The sequence below is a fragment of the Quercus robur genome, chromosome 5, assembly GCF_932294415.1.
Source record: "Quercus robur chromosome 5, dhQueRobu3.1, whole genome shotgun sequence".
Classification (NCBI taxonomy): domain Eukaryota; kingdom Viridiplantae; phylum Streptophyta; class Magnoliopsida; order Fagales; family Fagaceae; genus Quercus; species Quercus robur.
In genome coordinates this window covers 18,987,135-19,009,976 of record NC_065538.1, presented here as the reverse complement: position 1 = coordinate 19,009,976, position 22,842 = coordinate 18,987,135, and the positions used below count along the sequence as shown (strand labels likewise).

Below are 22,842 nucleotides of genomic sequence, written 5' to 3'. Positions count from 1 at the left end.
CTAGGAGAATTTCTAACCCCCTTTTCGATGGAAAGCTTCTTCTATATTCTAGAATGTTAGCAATGCATAAGCATCATACCTTGTTCATGTCCATTCACCAAACTATTTGAAAGAAAATTATAGGATTTAAATAGGATGGGATCATTTTTCTCTAGGAATTTCTCCAATGATTTGGTATTGACTCCATGATTTTCTGTTTCTCTTGGTGATAACTCTAAGCAATCCTAGGTGCTAACTCTTAGAATATACTAAGTAATTTTTGTGCATGTCAATTTATTTGTTGTATGAAGTTTTAGTTTTGTCACTAACGATTGAACATAATGGAGGGGAAAACAAAAAGCTTTCATTTCGTTACATCATTCCTTCAACAACAAGCCTTTTTATTTTTTAATTGTACTACTATTTTTATATCAAATTTGTTTATTTGATGAGGGTTGCCCAAGGGGATAACATTCTTTTCTGGCAACTATATAGCTGAATGCAATAGCAAATACAATTCATAACATTTTTTTTCTTGCTTATTGCAAGTGTAGCGCGTGCTAATAATTCTTCTTCTTCTTGCTAGAGTTGTAGGTATGCATATAGTCTTCTGCTTTATTCAGATCTGTCACATTAATAACGTCCATTAGAATTGAATAAACAAAACAATTATATATTACTGTATATATATCCTAAGGAATGAATTATGAACTCAATGGTTTTACTTTTAGTACCTGAATAATAACTGGGTGGCGGCACTGTACAATCAACATCCATAATATGACCATATTTCACATCTGCGAGAGAGCTTGGGCACAACAAGTAACAAGTACCACAGCAAACACTCAATTTCAAAGTATCTTTAAACCGATGATGACAATCTGCAAAACACTTATATCTACAAGCAAGAGTTGGTGTTATTATCCTCGAGAGGGAAGGATTACTAGCAAGCAAAAGCAAAAATAGCACCACCATCATTTCCACCATTCTCTTCATCTTATCTTCTTCTATAGCTCTGAACTTTCTTCCTCTATTGAAATAATATATATATATATATATATATATATAGATAAAGCTAAAGTTTTTCCGGAAATTATGCTATGTATCATGTTCAAAATGTCCACCTTTAATACAGAAATATTATATCCACAACACTTTTTCAATAAATCCTAGGTGGCAAGTGTTTATAGGTTTTTCACCTTTAAGATAGAAATGTTATGTCCACAACACTTTTATAATAAGTAAGTTGTTATAGGCTTTTGCAGATGGACAAGAAAGTAATTTCAGTGGTGGATTCAAATTAAAAAGCCATAACAATCTGACACTTAAGATTTGTTATGAAAATGTTGTAAACGTAATTCTTCTCCTTAAAAAGTGGTAAAATATTTTGTACATGTTTTATATTTTACTGAAATCTAATCTATATGTAGAAAATAATGTTAAATTTCTACCATTTGACATGTCTAATTAGTTTACAACTCATATTTGACTTACATTAGTGCTACTTGACTTTTCTATTTTTCTTTTTTTTATATAAGATAGAAATTCTACTCTAGCCTAATTTAAGCATATATGTGTGCAAAACTCCCTCCTGGAGACTTAAACCCCAGCTCTTACCCCCCACACCTCACAAATACTTATACTTGTAGAGTGACCATTGCACCAAGGGTGTGTGGTGGTGCTATTTGGCATTTCTAAATCTTCAACATGTGGACCAATCATGCCATATGCATGTTCTTTTTACTTGAAACTTAAAAAAATTTTATTACTATAAAAGAAAGTATACATTTGTCAAAACTTGGCTCATGCCAATGTATCACAATTTGCATGAATTGCCAAGTGTACTCGTTGGAGGACACAAAATGAAATTAGACAATTTTGCAACATGCATGCATGTTATTTAATGTTATTTAAAGACACTATAATTGTACAACCATAAATGAATAATTAAAAGTACTAATTAAAAGGAAGGAAAACTCCTAATTAATAGAGAAGTGCAAAATTCACAACATTTTCACAATAAATTTTAAATGGCATGTTGTTACATGTTTCTAATTTGAATCATATCTACCACTTAAATATTTTTTTACCTACCAATAACAGCAAGTAACAACCTCTCTTAAAATTTGTTATGAAAATGTTGTTAGCATAATATTTCTCTAATTAATATGATGCATGTTATTTAAAGGTACAATAATTGATAGCTTTAAATAATTAAAGAGCTTTAAATGATGAATTAAAGGAGGAAAACTAATGAAAGACACAATAATTACATAGCTTTAAATGACTAATTAAAAGAAAATAAACTCTTATACTATGAATTTATCATCTATTTCCATTATTAAATCACTTCAAAAACAACATGCACTTTAATTATGCATAGCATTTTTTTTTTTCTTTTTGAGAAGGAAATATGCAAAGCATTTAAATGTCAATGTTTATGTATTTTGGGGGTTTAACCATTTAAGTGATAGTCATGTGGTAATGCCATCTTTTGAGCCTTTTGTTTGTGGTTTGAACATCACCAACTAACCTATTTAATAAACATGTCATGTTTGTGTCCAACTCACGAAACTCGTCAAACTCATTTAAATAAATGTCATTTTACCAATATACCCTTCAAAAACCTAGATATATAAACTTATTTTCTTTCCTAGTTGCATTCTCCCAAGTCTCATGGTTACCTCTTACTCTTAGACCTCAATCTTACCTCACCTCACCTTATTTGTTTGGTTTTTCATAGTCTGACTCAATTGGGCTAATTTTTTTTTTTTTCTTTACTTTGATAAAATCTAATAAACAATCCTCAAAAGTGCTTGTAATCTCTCAAACACATAATCCACCTCCTTTTCAATGGAATGCTTTTTCTATATTCTAGGATGTTAGTAATGCATAAGCATCATACCTTGTTCATGTCCATTCACCAAACTATCTGAGTTAAAATCGAAGAAAATTATAGGATTTAAATAGGATGGGATCATTTTTCTCTAAATTTCTCCAATGATTTGTTGTTGACTCCAACATTTTCTATTACTCTTGGTGTTAACTCTAAGCAATCCTAGGAATATACTATGTAATTTTTGCGCTCTTCAATTTCTTTGTCGTTTGAAGTTTTAGTTTTTTCACTAATGTTTGAACATAATAGAGGGAAAACAAAAGGCATTAGTTTTGTTACATCATTCCTTCAATGTCGATGCCATATTTTTTCGAGCCTTGATTCATGCATCAAAATAAAAACCAAAAAAATTAAAAAATGTGCAAAATCATGAATTTCAAGTCCAAAAGGGTAATAATAAATACAATATGATTAGGCAGCGGATAAAAAAGTCATAACATTTGAAAAAGTTATCTTATAGCGATTAAAGCCAAAACCCTAATCGGGTATGGTCAAAAGTTGACTTTTTGATCCGACCTTTGAATCATGTTGAATTTTAGACCATCTCATAGAGCATATGTTTCCCTTTTAAACGATAGTTTACAGGGTGAACTTGGTGTTAAAACGGATGAGATATCACCAAAATACTAAAAACCCTAATAAAAACCTTCACTTTTTTTTTTTTTTTTTTTTGAAAACCCTAATAAAATCCAGCACTTTTTTTAGGAAAAACTAGCAATTTCTTTCCTGAGTTCATGCAATAAACTGTACTGATAGGGTGAGAACTAGAATGAGCGGGCTAGACCATCTTGAAGAACAAGTTCTTAGCTAATTTTCATCAAAAGGGCTTGAAACTACTTCGGATTGAAAGATATGAATTTTTCAAGAAAAAATGTCACATAATTTTTCAACACTGCATCACCTTCCTTTCGAACGCAATATCTCGACAATCATAGCTCCAAATAGAACTAGGCCAAGATTTTTGGAAACTAGACATTTAGAGCTTTCCATACATATAAAATATGAAGAAAACAGAACTCAGAAAGGCCTCCAGACAGCAGCACAAAAATCAGGCCAGAAATCATAAAAGGAAAAAAAATGGCTGATTAGGTGGCAACAATGGGAGGTTAGCATTAGTGTATCAAGATACACTAATGCTAGCTGCCCCTTGCCACTGGTGGCAAGCATTAATGCTAGCCGCCCCTTGACAACCTCTTAAAAAAAATGCTATGTCCATAACTTTTTCATAACACTTTCATAACAAATCCTAGGTAACAAGTTATTATGGACTATTACTAGTGGGCAAGAAAGTAATTTTAGTGGTAGATTCAAATTAAAAACCCATAATAACCTACCACCTAGGATTTAAAATGAAAGTGTTGTAAAAATGTTGTAGACGAAGCACTTCTCCTAGGTGACAACTGACAAGTTGTTATGGGCTATCTATTGCTGGTAGGAAATAAAGTAATTTCAGTGATGGACTTAAATTAAAAACCAATAACAACCTGCCACTTAGAATTTGTTGTAAAAGTGTTGTAAAAATTTTGTAGACATAGCACTTTCCCTTACAAATGGGTAAAATATTTTTTACATTTTTTATATTTTATTGAAATCTAATCTATATGTAGAAAATAATGTTAAATTTTGGCCATTTGACATGTCTAATTAGTTGACAAGTCATATTTGACTTACATTAGTGCTATTTGGCATTTCTAAATCTTCAACATGTGGACCAATCATGCCATATGCATGTTCTTTTTACTTGAAACTTAAAAAATTTATTACTATAAAAGAAAGTATACATTTGTAAAAACGTGGCACATGCCAACATATCACAATTTGCATGAATTGCCAAGTGTACTCATTGGAAGACATAAAATGAAATTAGACACTTTTGCAACATGCATGCATGTTATTTAATGTTATTTAAATGCACTATAATTGTACAACCATAAATGAATAATTAAAAGCACTAATTAAAAGGAGGGAAAACTCCTAATTAATAGAGAAGTGCAAAATCCACAACATTTTCACAACAAATCTTAAATGGCATGTTGTTACATGTTTTTAATTTGAATCATATCTACCACTTATATTATTTTTTTTCCCTACTAGTAACAGCAAGTAACAGCCTCTCATTTAGGATTTGTTATAAAAATGTTATAGGTATAGCATTTCTCTAATTAATATGATGCATGTTATTTAAAGGTACAATAATTGATAGCTTTAAATAATTAGAGAGCTTTAAATGATGAAATAAAGGAGGAAAACTAATGAAAGACACAACAATTACATAGCTTTAAATGACTAATTAAAAGAAAATAAACTCCTATACTATGGATCTATCACCTATTTCCATTATTAAATCACTCCAAAAACAACATGCACTTTAAATATGCATAACATTTTTTTATTGTTACAAGGAAATATGCATAACATTTAAATGTCAATGTTTATGTATTTTTGGGGTTTAACTGTTTAAGTGATAGTCATGTGATAATTCCATCTTTTGTACCTTTTGTTTGTGGTTTGAACATCACCTAAAGATGGCAAAATTTGACACAACCCACAAACACAACACAAAACTAACAGGTTATGGGTTGAGATTTAACGGATTCATATCATATTTTGGTTGACACAACTAACCTATTTAATAAACATGTCATGTTTGTATCCAACTCACGGAACCCTTCAAACTCATTTAAATAAATGTCATTTTACCAATATACCCTTCAAAACCCTAGATATATAAACCTATTTTCTTTCCTAGTTGCATTTCCCTAAGTTTCATGGCTGCCTCTTACTCTTAGACCTCAATCTCACCTCACCTCACCTCACTCTATTTGTTTGGCTTTTCTTAGACTAAATCTATTGGCCTATTTTTTTTTTTTTCTTTGATAAAATCTGATAAACGGTCCTCAAAAGTGCTTGTAATCTCTTAGACACATAATCCACCTCCTTTTCAATGGAATGCTTCTTCTATATTCTAGGATGTTAGCAATGCATAAGCATCATACCTTGTTCATGTCCATTCACCAAATTATCTGAATTAAAATTGAAGAAAATTATAGGATTTAAATAGGATGGGATCGTTTTTCTCTATGAATTTCTCCAATGATTTGGTGTTGACTCCAACATTTTCTATTACTCTTGGTGTTAACTCTAAGCAATTCTAGGAATATACTATGTAATTTTTATGCTCCTCAATTTCTCTGTCGTTTGAAGTTTTAGTTTTTTCACTAATGTTTGAACATAATAGAGGGAAAACAAAAGGCATTAGTTTTGTTACATCATTCCTTCAATGCTAATGCCGTATTTTTTCTAGCCTTGATTCATGCATCAAAATAAAAACCAAAAAAATCAAAAAAAAAATTAAAAAGGTGCAAAATCATGAATTTCAAGTCCAAGAGGGTAAAAATAAATATGATATGATTGGGCGGCGGATCAAAAAGTCACAACATTTGAAAAAGTCATTTTACAGCGATTAAAGCCAAAACCCTAGCCGGGTATGGTCAAAAAGTTGACTTTTTGATCTGACCTTTGAATCATATTGAATTTTAGACCATCTCGTAGGGCATATGTTTCCCTTTAAAACGATAGTTTACGGGGTGAAATCAATGTTAAAACGGATGAAATATCACCAAAATACTAAAAAACCCTAATAAAAACCTTCACCTTTTTTTTTTTTTTTTGGAAAACCCTAATAAAATCCAGCACTTTTTCAAGAAAAACTAGCAATTTTTTTCTCAAGTTCATGCAATAAACTTTACTGATTGGGTGAGAACTAGAATGAGCGGGCTAGACCATCTTGAAAAACAAGTTCTTAGCTAATTTTCATCAAAAGGGCTTGAATCTGCTTCGAATTGGAATATATGAATTTTTCAAGAAAAAATGTCACAGAATTTTTCAACACTGCATCACCTTCCTTCCGAACGCTATACCTCAACAATCAAAGCTCCAAATCAAACTAGGCTAGAACCATTGGAAACTAGACATCTAGAGCTTTCCATGCGTATAAAATATGAAGAAAACAAAGCTCGAAAAGGCCTCCAAACAGCAGCGCAAAAAAGGACAAAAAATAGCTGATAAGGTGGCAAAAATGGGAGGTTAGCATTAGTGTATCAGGATACACTAATGCTAGCCGCCCCTTGACAACCTCCTAAAAAAAATGTTATATCCATAACATTTTCATAACACTTACACAACAAATCCTAGATGACAAGTTATATAAGCTATTGCTGGTGGGCAAGAAAGTAATTTCAGTGGTAGATTCAAATTAAAAACTCATAACAACCTACCACCTAGGATTTGTTATGAAAGTGTTGTAAAATATTGTAGACGTAGCACTTCTCCTAGGTGACAACTGACAAGTTGTTATGGGCAATTGCTGGTGGGAAAGAAAGTAATTTCAGTAATGGATTCAAATTAAAAACTTATAACAATCTGTCACTTAGAATTTATTGTAAAAATGTTGTGAAAATGTTGTAGACATAGCACCTCCAATTAAAAAGTGGTAAAATATTTTTTACATGTCTTATATTTTATTGAAATCTAATCTATATGTAGAAGATAATGTTAAAATTCTGCCAAGCATGCCATATGCATGTTATTTTTACCTAAAACTTAAAAACTTTATTAGTATATTCAGCAAAATAAATAAATAAATAAATATATATATATATATATTCGTATGAAAGAAAGTATACATTTGTAAAAACTTGGCTCGTGCCAAAATATCACAATTTGCATGCATTGCCAGAGTATACACTTTTGCAACATAAATGCATGTTATTTAAAGGCACTATAATTGTACAATCATAAATGACTAATTAAAAAGACTGATTAAAAGGAGGGAAAAATCCTAATTATCATCTTACAAGGTAGTAAGCTTTGACCAATTCCCTACGAAGTCTGGTATCCTACTCATGAGTTCAATGTCTAATGCCCACCTACGACCACAAGAAGTATTTCCACACAAAATCTAATCACAACTTTTTGTTTGTATATTCATCATTATGTAAATTCAGAAAGTTTGCAATTCAGAAAAGAAGTAGCAAGGTAGTTCTTACACATTCTGGATCTTTTTAAATTAGCAAATGTCAAAAGAATCTCACCACTAACTCCAAAACTATCAATGTAGCTGTCAAGGTAATGAATTTACATGATCAACTGATATTTGATATCCTATCTTCAACACAAATAAAATTTAGTAACAACAGTTAATAAATAAAGACCAAAGGACAAGTCTCAAGCCATCATTAGATTATCGTTCACATTGCTAACTTGTCATGAGAACAATTTTCAAAATTTCTCACAGTAAGTATCTTCAAATTAAATGTCAAATTTAACATGATTGGTTGCACCAAATCTCTGCAATAGTTGTATCATTTCCACTAAATCATTTCTACTAATAGTGACTGATTCTATCATGTAAAATATATTTTTAAAAATTGTTATTACATTTTTTCTGTCCTAGAATAAGATATATAGTCTTGCATATGCAAAGAAAAAAAAAATTAAGATTGAGAAATTAAAATCAAGATTGCATTATGCTGATATGGCCATGGAATGAGAATGAAAGGTTACGATAGTATGATAACGTATTGGACTACAATGATATGGGCTTTCAACCAATGACTACAGTAAAAGCATAACATGAGAACACAAAAGATATTGGACTAAGATGAATTTCAATGAGTAACATGAGAATACAAAAGATATTGGACTAAGATGAATTTCAATGAGTAACATGAGAATACAAGAGATATTGGACTAAGATGAGTTTCAAAGAGAATGAAAGCTTACAACAAGGCAACAAAGCAAGAAACAACAAAATTACAATCACAACTCAAAAATTCCAATATGAAACAAAATCTAAGAAAGGTAGAAAGATGTGGGTCTTACCGTTTTGAAAAAGATAGAGAAGCGACGAGTGTTAGTGGCTACGGGTATAGGTGTGGGTCTCATTGCCAACTACAAAGAGACGATGTTGCCTCTGCCTCTACCTATGCCTCTGCCCTCTACCTCTGCCTCCGCCTCCGCCTCCGATGTGTGAGAGCTCTTTCTTCTCCAAAACCCCTTCATTTCCCTCTTCACCGAAATATGCTAATGTTTTGAATTTCATTTGATTTTATGTCTTGTTTTCTTAATCTTTTTATTTTGTTTTCAATTTTATTTGATTTTATTGTTTTCTTTTCCTAGTCAGATTGTTTTAAGTTGTGTTTTGTGACGTGACAGTGACAGGTAGGAAATGTTGTGAAAATATTGTAAAATTATTGTGGATGTAGCATTTCTCAATTAATAAATGACTAATTAAAAGGAGTGAAAACTCCTAATTAATAGAGAAATGTGACATCAACAATATTTTCACAACATATTCACAACAAATCTTTTTTTTTTATACAAACAGAAATTCTACTCTAACCTGATCTATGTGTATATGTGTGTGAAGCTCTCTCCTGGAGACTTGAACCCCAGCCCTTGGCCCCCCACAACCCACAAGCACTTATACTTTTGGAGTGACCATCGCACCCCAGCCCTTGCCCCCCCACAACCCACAAGCATTTATACTTGTAAAGTGACCATCGCACCAAGGGTGTGCGGTGGTCACAACAAATCTTATATTGCATGTTGTTACATGTTTTTAATTTGAATCTACTACTGAAATTATTTTTTTGCCCATCAATATTAAGTAACAACCTATCACCTAGGATTTTTTATGAAAATATTGTGGATATAGCATTTCTCTAATTAATATGATGTATGTTATTTAAATGTACAATAATTGATAGCTTTAAATAATTTGAGAGGGTTAAATGGTGAATTAAAGGAGGAAAACTAATGAAAGACACAATAATTACAGAGCTTTAAATGACTAATTAAAAGAAAATAAACTCCTATACTTTGGTTCCATCACCTATTTCCATTATTAAATCACTCCAGCAAAAACATGCATTTTAAATATGCATAGCATTTAAGTGTGAATGTTTATATATTTTGGGGTTTAACCGTTTAAGTGATAGTCATACAGTAATGGCATCTTTTGTGACTTTTGTTTGTGATTTAAACTTCACCTAAAAATGACAAAATCTGACACCACACACAAACACGACAGGAAACTAGCAAGTTATGGGTTAAAGTTTAACGGATTCATATCATATTTTGGTTAACATAACTGACCTATTTAATAAATATGTCGTGTTTGTGTCCAACCCACAAAACCCGTCAAACTCGTTTAACTAAATGTCATTTTACCAATATGCCCTTCAAAACCCTAGGTATATAAACCTATGTTCTTCTTAGTTGCATTCTCCCAAGTCTCATGCCTGCCTTTCACTCTTAGACCTCAATCTCACCTCACCTCACCTCACCTTATTTGTTTGGTTTTTCATAGTCTAAATCAATTGGGTTAATAATAATAATAAAAATAATATATATATATATATATATATATTTTTTTTTGCTTTGATAAAATTTGATAAACAGGTTGACACAATTAGTTTGTTTAATAAACAGATCAGGTTAAGATTGAGGAATTCTAGCCCACTTAATAACCATGTCATGTTTGTGTCAACTCATATAGTCAAATACTCATGAGTCGACATGACATGAACCCAACATACAAACACAAATTGCCACCTCTAACTCCACCTCCCTCTCTCCCACTATCTATATATGTGTCTTAAAAGAATTGTCATCTCATAACAATAATAATAATAATAATAATAATAATAATAATAATAGGAGTTTTTGTTGCATTAACTATGAGTTCTGTCACTACCTTTGACATAATTTTTTTTTTAAAATAATTTTAGTATGTCAAATTTCGGTACTTTGTTCCTTCAGCATCAAGCATTGTTTATTCTTAATTGTACCAATATTTGGATATCAAATTTGTTTATTTGATAATAGTTGCACCAAAGGATAACAATATTTCTAAATGCAGTAAGCAATATAGTTCCCAACTTTTACATCAGAAACCTAATATTATTTTTTCTTTCTTTTATTGCTTGCTAATAATTCTTCTTCTCGCAGGAGCTTTAGCAGGTATCCATATAGTGTTCTACTTTATTCACATCTGTCACATTAATACCATTCCTTAGAATTGAATAAACAAAACAATTATATGTAAAGCAAGCTTCTGAAATTTTTTTTTTTTCTTTTTTTTATAAGTCGAAAGCATGCTAATAATTCTTCTTCTTCTTCTTCTTGCAAGAGCTGTAGCAGGTATCCATATGGTCTTCTTCTTCATTCACATCTGTCATATTAATAACAACCATTAGAATTGAATAAAGAAAACAATTATGTATTATTATATCCAAATGAATGAAATATGAACTCAATGGTTTTAGTACCTGAACCAAAACTGGTTGACATGGACTCTGCACAATCAAGAATACAACTATAGATAACATCTGTGAGAGAGGCTTGGCATATCTGGTAACAAGAATCACGACAAAGCCTCAATTTAAAAGGATTACCCTCCCAACGCGCACAACCTACATAACAATTCATAATGCATTGAATGTCTGGCGTTGCTTCCACCAAGAGGGAAGGATTACTAGCTGGTGCTACAAGCAGCACAAGCATAAAGAGCGTCACCATAGTTTTCACAATTCTCCTCATGCTATCTCTTCTTCTATAACTCCAAACTTTCTCCCTATTTTGGAATATTTTATGACCATGATTTATATTATCTAAAATACTTTGTCACTAATGAAGCCTTTAATGAATTTTTTTGTTTATAGATTTTTTCCTTTTTTCAAAAAATCAGGCCATTAATGAATTTCCAACTAAGACTTACGAATTTTATGAAATTGTGAATATATATAACAGTAGGAACCTGAAATGTAATAGCCTAAACTTCAGTCATGTGATACATTCCTTGAGAGTTTCTTCATCAAAGTTTGCATTTATGTTTTACTCCAAAAAAAAAAAAAAAAAAAAAATTGCATTTATGTTAATTTATTTATTTATTGAATATGCCAATAAATAAATGCATAAATTAATTATCCATAAGTGTACACTAATTATTTATAGGTTAAAGTACAAAACACACCTTAAAGTTTGAGGGTCTTTAAATTTTTCTCCCTAACGTTTCAAATTTTGGATCCGCATCTTTAAAGTTATATACTATTTTGATTGGCAATCCCTCTTTTTTAATACATTAGGGGACAAAATTCAAAAACACTCAAACTTTAAAGGTGTGTTTTACCAAAATGCGTGTACACATTCACACAAAGCATATCCAACTACAAATCCTCCTAACATTTCCAAAACACTTTATTACTATCCAAAGTCCATAAAACCGTCCTCAAAATCCTAAAATAGTCTAGATTCTAGAACCATAAGGACCAGTTCAGACCTAGGGCCGGCCCTAGGCCTAGGCCACTTAGGCCATCACCTAGGGCCCCCTACTAGAGAAAGGCCCCCAAACTTTGGGGTAAAAATTAATATTTTTTTGGAAAAAATACATCTTTGGAGATATAGATTTTTTTTGTACTTTTAAAAAGTCTCAAATAATTAAGTAATACTACAGATAATACAACTTTAAATACGTAAGTCCTATAAATATATATGTCATTAATCACAAGAAATAATTTAGATAGAAAAATGCAAGAAATATGTACTATAAGTTTTACTTCAAAGACCTTTACAAATTGATATGACAATTAATATGATTTGTGGATGTCAACAACATATTAAATACATTTTTGAAATACTTTTTGTAATTGGTGATACATCTTTGTAAGCCTCATATTGTAAAATTTATAATATCCTTTACATCATTCATTCAAATACTTGTTTATTATCTTCTTAAATTGTCACTAATCATATTCATTACTATATCATTTCTAAGTGTGTTTTTAGTAAAATTTGTTATAGCTTTAGCATTTTTTTCAAAAGAATAAAAAACATATTACAAAATAAAAAGAATATAGTTTTGTTATAAAAAAAATAATGATATTAAATACTAGTTAAATATTATTTAAGTGATAACAAAAAAGCCTCATTTAAATATATAGCCTAAGGCCTCCGAATTTATTGAGCCGACCCTGTTCAAACCAATGCTTATAGTATTAATACTCGACATAGTCACATGCTTGAGCTTACCTTGTTTGTTCAATTCCAAGAGTTTCATCTAGGGAATGCAATTCAATATGGTTTGGAGTTTTGAAAATGGAAGCGTTTGCTATACATTGTTAGATGAGAGAATTGAGAGAATTTCATGAGACGTGTATGTGTATCTCTCGGTGAGAGTCTCTCAGTGTACGTGTATCTCTTTAAAACGATGTTGTTTTGATCACGGAAACTGTAAGGTGGCCGTTAATAAAATAAGTAAATACTGTACATTCAAATCCAAAGTAAAATCCGTAGCAAAATCAAAACTAAAAATTCATAGCAAAATCAAAACCCAAAATTCATAGCAAAATCAAACCCGACCACCGATCTTGCCACCTAGCCAAAATCCATAGCAAAATCTAAATCCAAAATCCATAGCAAAATCACCACCACCATGCCAACAAACCAAAATAAAGAAAACCACCAATCACCAACAAACCAAACTCCAAAATCCTTAACTGAACCCCAACAAACCACCAAATATGAGAGAGAGAGAGAGAGAGGTTCATGCTTCATCGGCGGCCCCAGCTTATGCTTCATCTACGACAGCCAAGCCACCAGGCCCACGCTACCACAATCCCCTGCCCTTGCCGCCGATGCACCACCTGACCCACACCCACATCAGTCACAAACCCACCACCATAAAAAAATAAATAAATAACAGGTGATAGAGAGAAAGAGAAACCCACAACAACCACCAAATGAGAGAGAGAGAGAGGGTCATCGAAGAGAGCAGATGGGATTCTGGGTCCGAAGAGAGGAGAGAGCAAATGAGAGAGAGAAGAGAAGAGAAGAGAAATAATGAGAGAGAAAGGAGAGAAATTTCGAAGAATTAAAAAATATGAGAGAGAGTGTATTAAAAAATTATATTTGTTTATACTATTTAGCTACAGTACCATCATATATTTACGATGGTACTTGTACAGCACCGAGCTTCCAAAGCCCATACTGGCCTTGGGCCCAGACCCATCTAGGCCCCGGGCCCAAGCCCATACCGGCCTTGGGCGCAGGCCCAGCAGAAACTTCCAGTTACCTTATGCCCTTCTTGAAACTGCCTTAGAGTAAAAACAAGTTTTGGGTATTGAGTTCCCAGAGTTGACCAGTTAATCTTTCCCGGTAGAGCGTATGAGTCATATCCGGGAAGGTCGTGATATGCACGGGAACGTGAGTTGCCGAACATAATCGGTGAAAATGGAACCAAGTTCCAAGATCATAAATGCTGCACCGCCCATTCACCTAAACAACCACTTTAACCAGATAATACTGGACCTTCAGTAGCACTAACGGTAACTGTAATCATGATCTCCCCACTAACCTTGGCTATAAATAGAAGAAAGTTGGGAGAAGAAGGGGTTCAGAAAAATTGAGAGAAAACAGTGAAGGAGAGGGTACCAACTGGGTGTAACTTTGAGTCTCTCTGCCGAGAACGACCCATTGTAGGAAATACTTAAGCCCACTACAAATAAATTGTGAGCCCAAGTGACCTAAGGTCCAGAAGTCTTGCACTTGGTTCTTACAGTACTGTATCACTATGGCAAAAAAAATTACATTTTTATATGTTTAGTATTCTGACTGCCGAGCTACTTTGGGCCTCACATGCTAAATTTTCTTTACATTTGGCATATATAATACCAATTGTAAATGCTCTTATAGTGCCTTTAAACATAATGCATGCATGTGGCAAAGTGTCTAATTTCGTTTTGTGTCATCCAATGAGAACACCTGGCAATCCTTGCAAATTGTGATGTGTTGGCATGAGCCAAGTTTTGGCTTGATTGGTTTACGTGTATCACTAAGGTAAGTCACCTAATATGACATATGTCAACTAATTAGACGTGTCAAATGGAGGAATTTTAATTAAGAAAGATAGTTTTTATGGAAGAGAGAGAAAGTTTGAATAATAAATATAAAAAACAAATAGCACATCTGCTGGTACAGTACTATTATTAGAACATCACTGTAGCAAAAGCCAAATCACACATTTTATGAAGGTGATTTTTTGTAGTTGGTGTGTTAAATGCTAAAAATTTAGTATTTATCACATCTTATACCAGTCATAAACCTAATATTATTATTTCTTTCTTCTATTGCTTGCTAATAATTCTTCTACTTGCAAGATCTGTAGCAGGTATCCATATTGTCTTCTACTTTATTCACATCTTTCAAATTAATACCATCCCTTATATATTATATTATATATATTTCCTAATAATATAAAAAGAATCAATGATATTGTTAAGGGGGGCAAAATATAATTTTATAGAACAAAATTACGAAAATTAATGTGTGTGTACCTATATATATATATATATATATATATTTTTTTTTTTTTTTTTTTGGGGCGGCAATGGTCAATGTATGCCTCCGTCCCTATTTACAATATGAAATTCTTCTTAATATTTAGTTGATTTGGGCCATTTGACAACGACTAAAACCATGAAAAGGAAAAAGCAAATTTAATCCTCATGTTTAGTTACTTTTGACAAAAATTTAAGTAAAAACCATCAATCAAAAGGGAAGGGAAAATTTAACAAACACATGGAATCAAGAATATAAAAATAATTACAGGTTTAAATTAGTTAAAATGATTAAATTTTTATGAATTTATTAAAGTAAATTTTTCATAATATATACTATATTATACAAGTTGGATCCTAAAAGCCAATGTTGCGTAAAATGACTTTCTTTGCTATGTACAAGTGGCTAAACTCTCATTAATTACTAAATTAGTCTATCTTATTACTTGTTAGGACAGTTTAATTTAGCTGAAACTCAATTACCTAAGTTTCAAGAAATCAGAAATTCTCTTTTCAATTAAGATTCTATTTATCTTATTAATTGTTAGGATAGTTTAATTGAGGGATTAACAAGAAAAAAAGAAGATAGTTTAATCGAGGGAGAACTCTATTATCTAAGTTTCAAGAAATTTAAAATTCTACTCCAAGTCTTCAACTAAATTTCTATTTCAAGAAATTTAATATAATATTTATTAAAATTATCTTAATTGTCTATCATAATTTTTTATTTTAATATAAAATAACTTGCACACTACATATTATCTTTGAGCCAATTGTCTAAAGATAGGCAAAAATGGCCCATTACCATCAATTTTGGAAATAATTTGCCCAGAAACACTGTTTCTGAACTATATAGTAATGTACCACTTTTTCTGGTACTCGAGCTTGGTGAGCTCGAGTACCATCTTTTCATTGGTCAAACATCTTCTCAAAAAAAAACGCCGCTATAGGGCCCAAAAACGTCACTATAGGGCTTAAAAACGCCACTATAGGGCCCCTTGAACCTGTTATGGGGACTTATAAAAAAATTTTGCAGGAAAACGCCGCGATAGGGCCCAAAAAGGTCACTATAGAGCCCCTTAACCCGGTATGGGGGCTTAAAAACGCCGCTATAGGGCCCGAAAACGTCACTATAGGGCTTAAAAACGCCACTATAGGACTCCTTGAATATGGGGCGACAGTGGATAAAAAAAACATGGTACTCGAGCTCACCAAGCTCGAGTACCAGAAAAAGTGGTACATTGCTATATAGTTCAGAAACAGTGTTTCTGGGCAAATTATTTCCAAAATTGATGGTAATGGGCCATTTTTGCCCTAAAGATATGTATGCAAAGACGGACCCAGGTAGGGGCCCAATGAGGCCCAGGCCCCCTCAAGTCTAATTTTATATATATATATATATATAATTATTATGTATTTTATTTTTGTAATTGGGTTCCCCTTCTAAAATTATTTTAGGGCCCTTCTCCTCAATAAGTCTAGATAGCATCACCCAAATAGCAATTATCCAACCAAAAAACTTAACAAAAATAATAATAATAAAAACATTCACAATGGTGATTGTATTTTAGTAGCAGCAACAACAACAACAAAAAACAAAAACAAAAAAACTATTTTACCACCAAAGAACCAAAAAATCATGTGTTATATTTTTGTATTAGAGAAACTAGAACTAAATTTTTTGCAACTACAGTAAACTAGTATAAATAGCAGTTGACTATAGCAAGTTGTTAAAAATAAAATACAATATTTTATTAAGATTATATTTCTTCTTTCAATTAAAAAACTCAAATTCTCTCTATTCCTTTATTATTTTCATAAGTTGTATATATTATTTTAAATGAAGTGATAAAAAAAAAAATAGAACATTTGATATTGGGTATAATGTAAAATGAGGTGATAAAATAAATAAAGTAGATTTTTGAATAAAAGCTAAAATTTTTAGCATCATTACTGTGAATACTCTAACTTCAACCAAAAAATAAAAAAATAAAAATCCTAACCAGCCTAGTATTAAAAAAAAATAAAAATAAAAACATTATTTTGATTTTGATTTTGTCTTTGTTGGTAAATGATTGCATCTTAATTTATTTAGAAATAACGATTTTTTGTATTTATAATTTTTTTAATATTATATGGATACCTATTTGGAGTTTTTTTTTTTTTTTTTTTCTTTATACTCTCTTGCTAGCTTAAAATCCTAGGTCCATCCTTGTATGTATGTATCATATAAATAGTTAAGTAGTATTGTGTGCTTGCATTGAATGGTATAATTAAAAATTTATATGTAAATAATTCAAAACTATATTAATAAAATTGGTCACCGCCGTGTGAATTTTTTTTTAATTAAACATGTATTATATATTTAAATATATTTGGTTTAATTTTTTCCATGTAACACTGGAGTGAGGGAGTAGTATTTATGAAATTTCGAACGCTCAAAAACTCATGTCATGCATGGCTAAACATTATTTAATTCGATTGCACTTAATTAATTGTTTTCCATAAAATATATTTGATACCCCCATGAGAAACACGGGTGGTGGATTCCACTACGTACATTCAATGGTGAGTTAGACACCACAACATTTTCAAAAGAACCACTTTCAAATTACTGTACCAAACTTAATTACCCTAAACCCTTTTTCTTTTTAAATAATACTAAACCCCTTATTTATAAAAGCATAAATGCCTCAGATATTAACAAAGAACTAAGAATTCTATTGCAGGACATGTCCTAGAATTTCATGATGCATAGCATTCAGTGATAATTTTATGTGAAGTAGAATGATTGTTACTATGTGCTCAAATGCTAATTCGGTTAATTTCTTTTTCTTTTTCACATTTTCTTCGGCCAGAAGAAATGAAAGGACAGTATAAGATAATTTGGTTAAGAATAGTCAAAACACAAAACTTAACTGGCTGAGTATGATGTTTGATTATCTCACATTGCACACCTAAACATTGACATATTATTAGAGCATCTACAAACAAGAGTCATCCCAAGCTGGCGCTATAAAACAATCAACCGTAGCACATTCCCATTACAATTGACAAAAACCATCTCGTTTCTTACAAAAGAGCAATAAGTGCCCTGAATTACAGAGAGAGAACACCAACTATTGATCATTTGTAATGAAAGGACGATGCAGATAATGTCCTGTAAGTCATTTCTATAGAGGATGGCATAACTAGTTTGTGGGAAAGCAAGGTGATTCAGTTCTTGGAAAGCCATATTACATCCTGGACGGCAGACATGGCAAGCAAGATGCAGCTGAAAAAAGTGAAGGCTATTGAGATGGCAACATGATCACAGAAGCTATGTAAATACTTGCAAAAATTGGGTAGAGCTGTATGTCGAATCCCTGTGCGATTCAAGTTAGTGACCCCAGACGCAGCAGACCCTGCACTAATCATGGCATAGGCAAAGACCTGCAAATTAAAACAATCAGGCCCTTAAGCAGTAGTAAACATGAAATGAGGTGCATTTTAATACTGTTATAATACAACAAAACCATGAAAAAATTTAATAGAAGTATGCTTGTCACTAAACAAGCTCAAGAATTTACCTATGACAGTTTTCTGCAGCTATATGAAGTGGGATAACTAGTATACCATTATTTAATTTTCACTAGCGAGATAAAAGGTCCAACAAGTTTAATAATAACAGCTAGAAGATAGATAGCATTATAAATGTTTACATGTATGATGTATTTAATCATATGCTCTGAAGTTTTGTCTAAGTACTGTATTTTGACAGAATATGTTCTATGTTACACTTATTTCAACTTTCAAGTATGTCTATCTTGTAAATGGGCAAATACATCACACATTGTACCAATCAAATTTTGGCATTTAACTCGTCTCCAATCCTCTCTCCCCCCATCTCCTTCCATTCCAAACAAAGCCTAACTATCTAATGTTTCATATTCTTAAATTGGAAATTATGACATTAAATAACAATGGTGCTGTTTTAGCTACCAGGTAACAATCACTCTTTGGTATTTCAGAAAAAAATTCAAGAATCTGTATATCAAAATTAATGATTTAATCTTACTTTTCAGCCATGCTGCTCTGTCAGAAATAGGCTTGTAAATTTTCTAGATATCATAATGCATACAAATTCACCAGCCTGGCAACAAAAACATTCATGATCCTGCCTATTACAATAACATAGGTCAAGTCCTGTGCATGATTCATATATCTTGGAAGTTGGAACAAGAAGAAATTTATTTTAAGGTCATTTACCAAAAGCAGTTAATATGCAGTTGAAAGTGAGAACCAATAAAAACATCAATAAATCAAAGTATTTAATCACTGCTATAACATAAAGAAAGATGATGATGGCTCTTCATTTGAGCTTTTCTGGACCTATTCAACCCATTTTTCTAGAATCCATGGGATATAACTATCTTTCATAAATATAACTCTAATCCACAGGTGTTTAAACAATATATATAACAGAAAAGAGTGCATGTCTATTATATTAGTTTTTCTACAATATTAAACATGTACAACTATAGTAAGATGAGGATAAATAAATAGCATTACCAAGAATAATTGATAAAATAGCTAATTATGCTTGTTATAGTAATGTGACATTTTCTACACCAGGGGAAAAAAGTGCATTTTGCTCTTATTTTAACTGCTAGTTCATGAGAGACTGCTATAAAGATAATAAATTTACCTGATCCCCAGCAAAAATAAGCCATGCATGATTTCTTGAGGGAATAACTGGAGAATTCCTCAGCAGCCGAGATGCGCTAATGAGTAGTTGTAGCAAGGAGTGAGCAGCTACTGCAGCTGAAACCCCAACTAGAAACCTGCCCAGCACAGAGCCATAGAGTTTATCAACTTTTGAGCATACAAATTACACTTCTAAATTCATTATGCCTTCAAACCAATATCAATTTAAAACTGCACAGCTATAATTGAGACATAATTATTAGTTGAACCGTACCTAACTCAATACGTAGAGGAGAACAAGATTCAATTTATAGCTTTATACATGCCAGCCTCAAATAGTACCATTTAAAGGCTATTCATTTTTAAAACCCAGCTATCTAGTAAATTCCAGTACAAAATTCATTGGTTCATCTACTATATCTACCATACATCAGGACCCCATAAAGATAAACCATAGAACCACTGAACTAGGAATACAAATATCCTCTGTACCACTTTTTTTGTTCCACTTTATGTTCCACTAATCACATCTTGTCATATATTTGTTTAATTTTTCTTATAAAATAGTCAAAGTTTAAAATGGAAAAAATAAATAAATAAACACATAACAAGTTATAATTAATGAAACACAAAAAGTGGTATAGAGGATTTGTATTCTTAAATTAGTAAATAATGAGAACCAATACTCCCACTCGATTAGGCACCGAAAAGGATCTAAATTCTAAAGCAACAATAATTATCTAATGCATATGCCATATACATACACAAATATATAGACCCCACACTTTATGAGACCAACATGATATGAGAGGGATGACGTGTGCACGGCAGTGCACAGATTACCTTCTACAACAGAGGACAAAATTTCATTTCAAACTACGTTCCTAAAGTGTTATCATTTTGTTTAAAGGTCTACAAGAGACAAAAATAAAAACATAAAAAATAAAAAGAAAAAAAAAAATGATTCACGGGTTTGATTCTATTCAGTCAGATGCAATGAAGCTGAAAAGAGAGAATTCCCAAAATTTGTTGTTACATAAGTAGCGCCAAACCAAGGGCAAGTACGTCAACATGGTTTCCAACCGAATTCTTACAACCCGACAAACCAACCAAGACAATGACCCGCTTTCTCCGGTCAAGTTTTTGGTAAAAAGTGAAAAAATTTGGTAAAAAGTGAAAACATTTAAAAAAAAAAAAAAAAAAAAAAAAACCAGTGAACTAGTAATTAACATGAACCTTGCTAATGCTCCGTTTGGCTGGTAAGAAAATGAAGGAAAAGAAAATGAATTCAAATTTTTCAAGAATAGATTCTCATCATTTTGGACCCAATAATAGAAAACACATGCAACAAACCCACCACCCATCCAATCACTCTGTGCATTATTCTGAAATCTGAAACAGCGCAAAAATGAAATGTTGCTTTTGCATCAAATTCAAAAACCAATCTAAAACTTTCCTTTCTTTTCTTAACTTTTGAAAAGAGGAAAAGAAAATATAGCAAAATTCAAAATAAAAGCATACTTGGGGACCCACCAAAAAGAAAAAGCTCAAGTAGTCCACCACCAAGAATCCATTGTTCCCTCATTTTCCTCACGTTTCTCAGCTACCAAACAATAGCAAAGAGACCAGAACAGAAGGGCATATGGGTAAAGTGAGAGTTGAGGAATGGAGAGAGAGGCTTACTCGAAGGAGTGAGAGAAAGACCACTTGGAGTGAATAGGAAACTGGAAGCCATAGATGGAGATAGAGTTAGACTGGCTAGCTGTGACCATGAAAGAGAGAGCTGCGAGAGAGGTGAGCATGCACAACAGCCTCAACACCACGTGACCCACGTTCGAGCCACACTTTCTCTTACTGTTATTATTATTATTAGTTTGATTTTGATAAAGATCATGATGATCAAGTGGCCTCGAGCTCGTGATCATCATCCCCACCAGAGGACCACTCATTGTGCCACCACTCTCCATCTCCGCCGCTCCAACCTTTGCCTCCGCCCTCTCCGCCTCCCCTGTCCTCCGCTCACTCACCATTTTCTTTACTTTATTTTACCCACACTCACTTTCTCTCTCTCTCTGAGAGTAAAAACTAAGAATGTTTTGCTGGAGGTTTATAAGTGTTAAAGGTCAAGCAGTGTGTGAGTGTTTTTAGTTTTTCCTGGTTTTAAAGAGTGAAAGTTCGGCTCCATCAAGTCACTTTTTGTCTTTTTCAGTTTTCTACGGCTTGTATTAATTTCCAACCCAATGATAATAGATGCATTATAAATTTTAATACATAAATTTTCCAACTTAGCTTGCCGCTTGTATAAATAAAAAGAAAAGGTTTAGTTAAAAAATTAGTTATAATTAAGACTACAATCTTATTTAATATTTTTTTAATTGTTAGAGGTAAATTTTGAAAAATTCACCATTAGATTACATCTTTTTCTTATATACTTCAAGCTTGCAAAATTTCGAGAAAATTGAATGTTAATAACTATGTCATCAATAAATTATTTAAATTACAAATTTTTGTAGTTTAAAATTATGCATAAAATGTAAACTTATAGATCATATGGTAAATAATATTTAATTGACACAAAATTTGATAAGCATATTAAGAAAGTAAAGAACATGCAATTCAACAGTCAGATTTTCGAAATATATAATAATGTTCTAAAACAAATATATTATAATTTAAACACTCATTTATTATTGTATTAAATTCATCGATTAAATTTTAATAATTTTTTTTATTTCTCTTTTTCATTTCAAACATAGTGATGCAGCTACAAGCCTACAACAAATTTGAGTAAATAGAGGCCTTACAACCCAAATACTTATGAAATTTATTTTTATGTTATTGTGATATTAATCATATTTAATTTCACGTTAATTTAATATATAT

General features: G+C 31.8%; 1 protein-coding gene across 1 annotated transcript; it reads right to left on the bottom strand.

The window, feature by feature from the left end:
- Window positions 1–18,187: 18,187 nt before the first annotated feature.
- Window positions 18,188–22,101, bottom strand: LOC126725387 (CASP-like protein 3A1). The gene is made up of 3 exons (XM_050430087.1): window positions 21,643–22,101; window positions 19,961–20,096; window positions 18,188–18,705 (listed from the first exon to the last, which is right to left on the bottom strand). The coding sequence occupies exons 1-3, from the start codon at window positions 21,987–21,989 to the stop codon at window positions 18,490–18,492; spliced, it is 699 nt and encodes a 232-aa protein (XP_050286044.1). The 5' UTR covers window positions 21,990–22,101; the 3' UTR covers window positions 18,188–18,489.
- Between the last annotated feature and the right edge of the window lie 741 nt (window positions 22,102–22,842).

What these genes read in the sequence shown, in the direction of transcription:
- LOC126725387 (XM_050430087.1), bottom strand. Translation starts at nt 21,989, where the DNA reads ATGGTGAGTGAGCGGAGGACAGGGGAGGCGGAGAGGGCGGAGGCAAAG. An exon ending in TCTTTCTCTCACTCCTTCGA is followed by an intron (nt 20,097 to 21,642) that starts GTAAGCCTCTCT and finishes TGTGCTGGGCAG; the next exon opens with GTTTCTAGTTGGGGTTTCAG. An exon ending in TTATTTTTGCTGGGGATCAG is followed by an intron (nt 18,706 to 19,960) that starts GTAAATTTATTA and finishes TTTAATTTGCAG; the next exon opens with GTCTTTGCCTATGCCATGAT.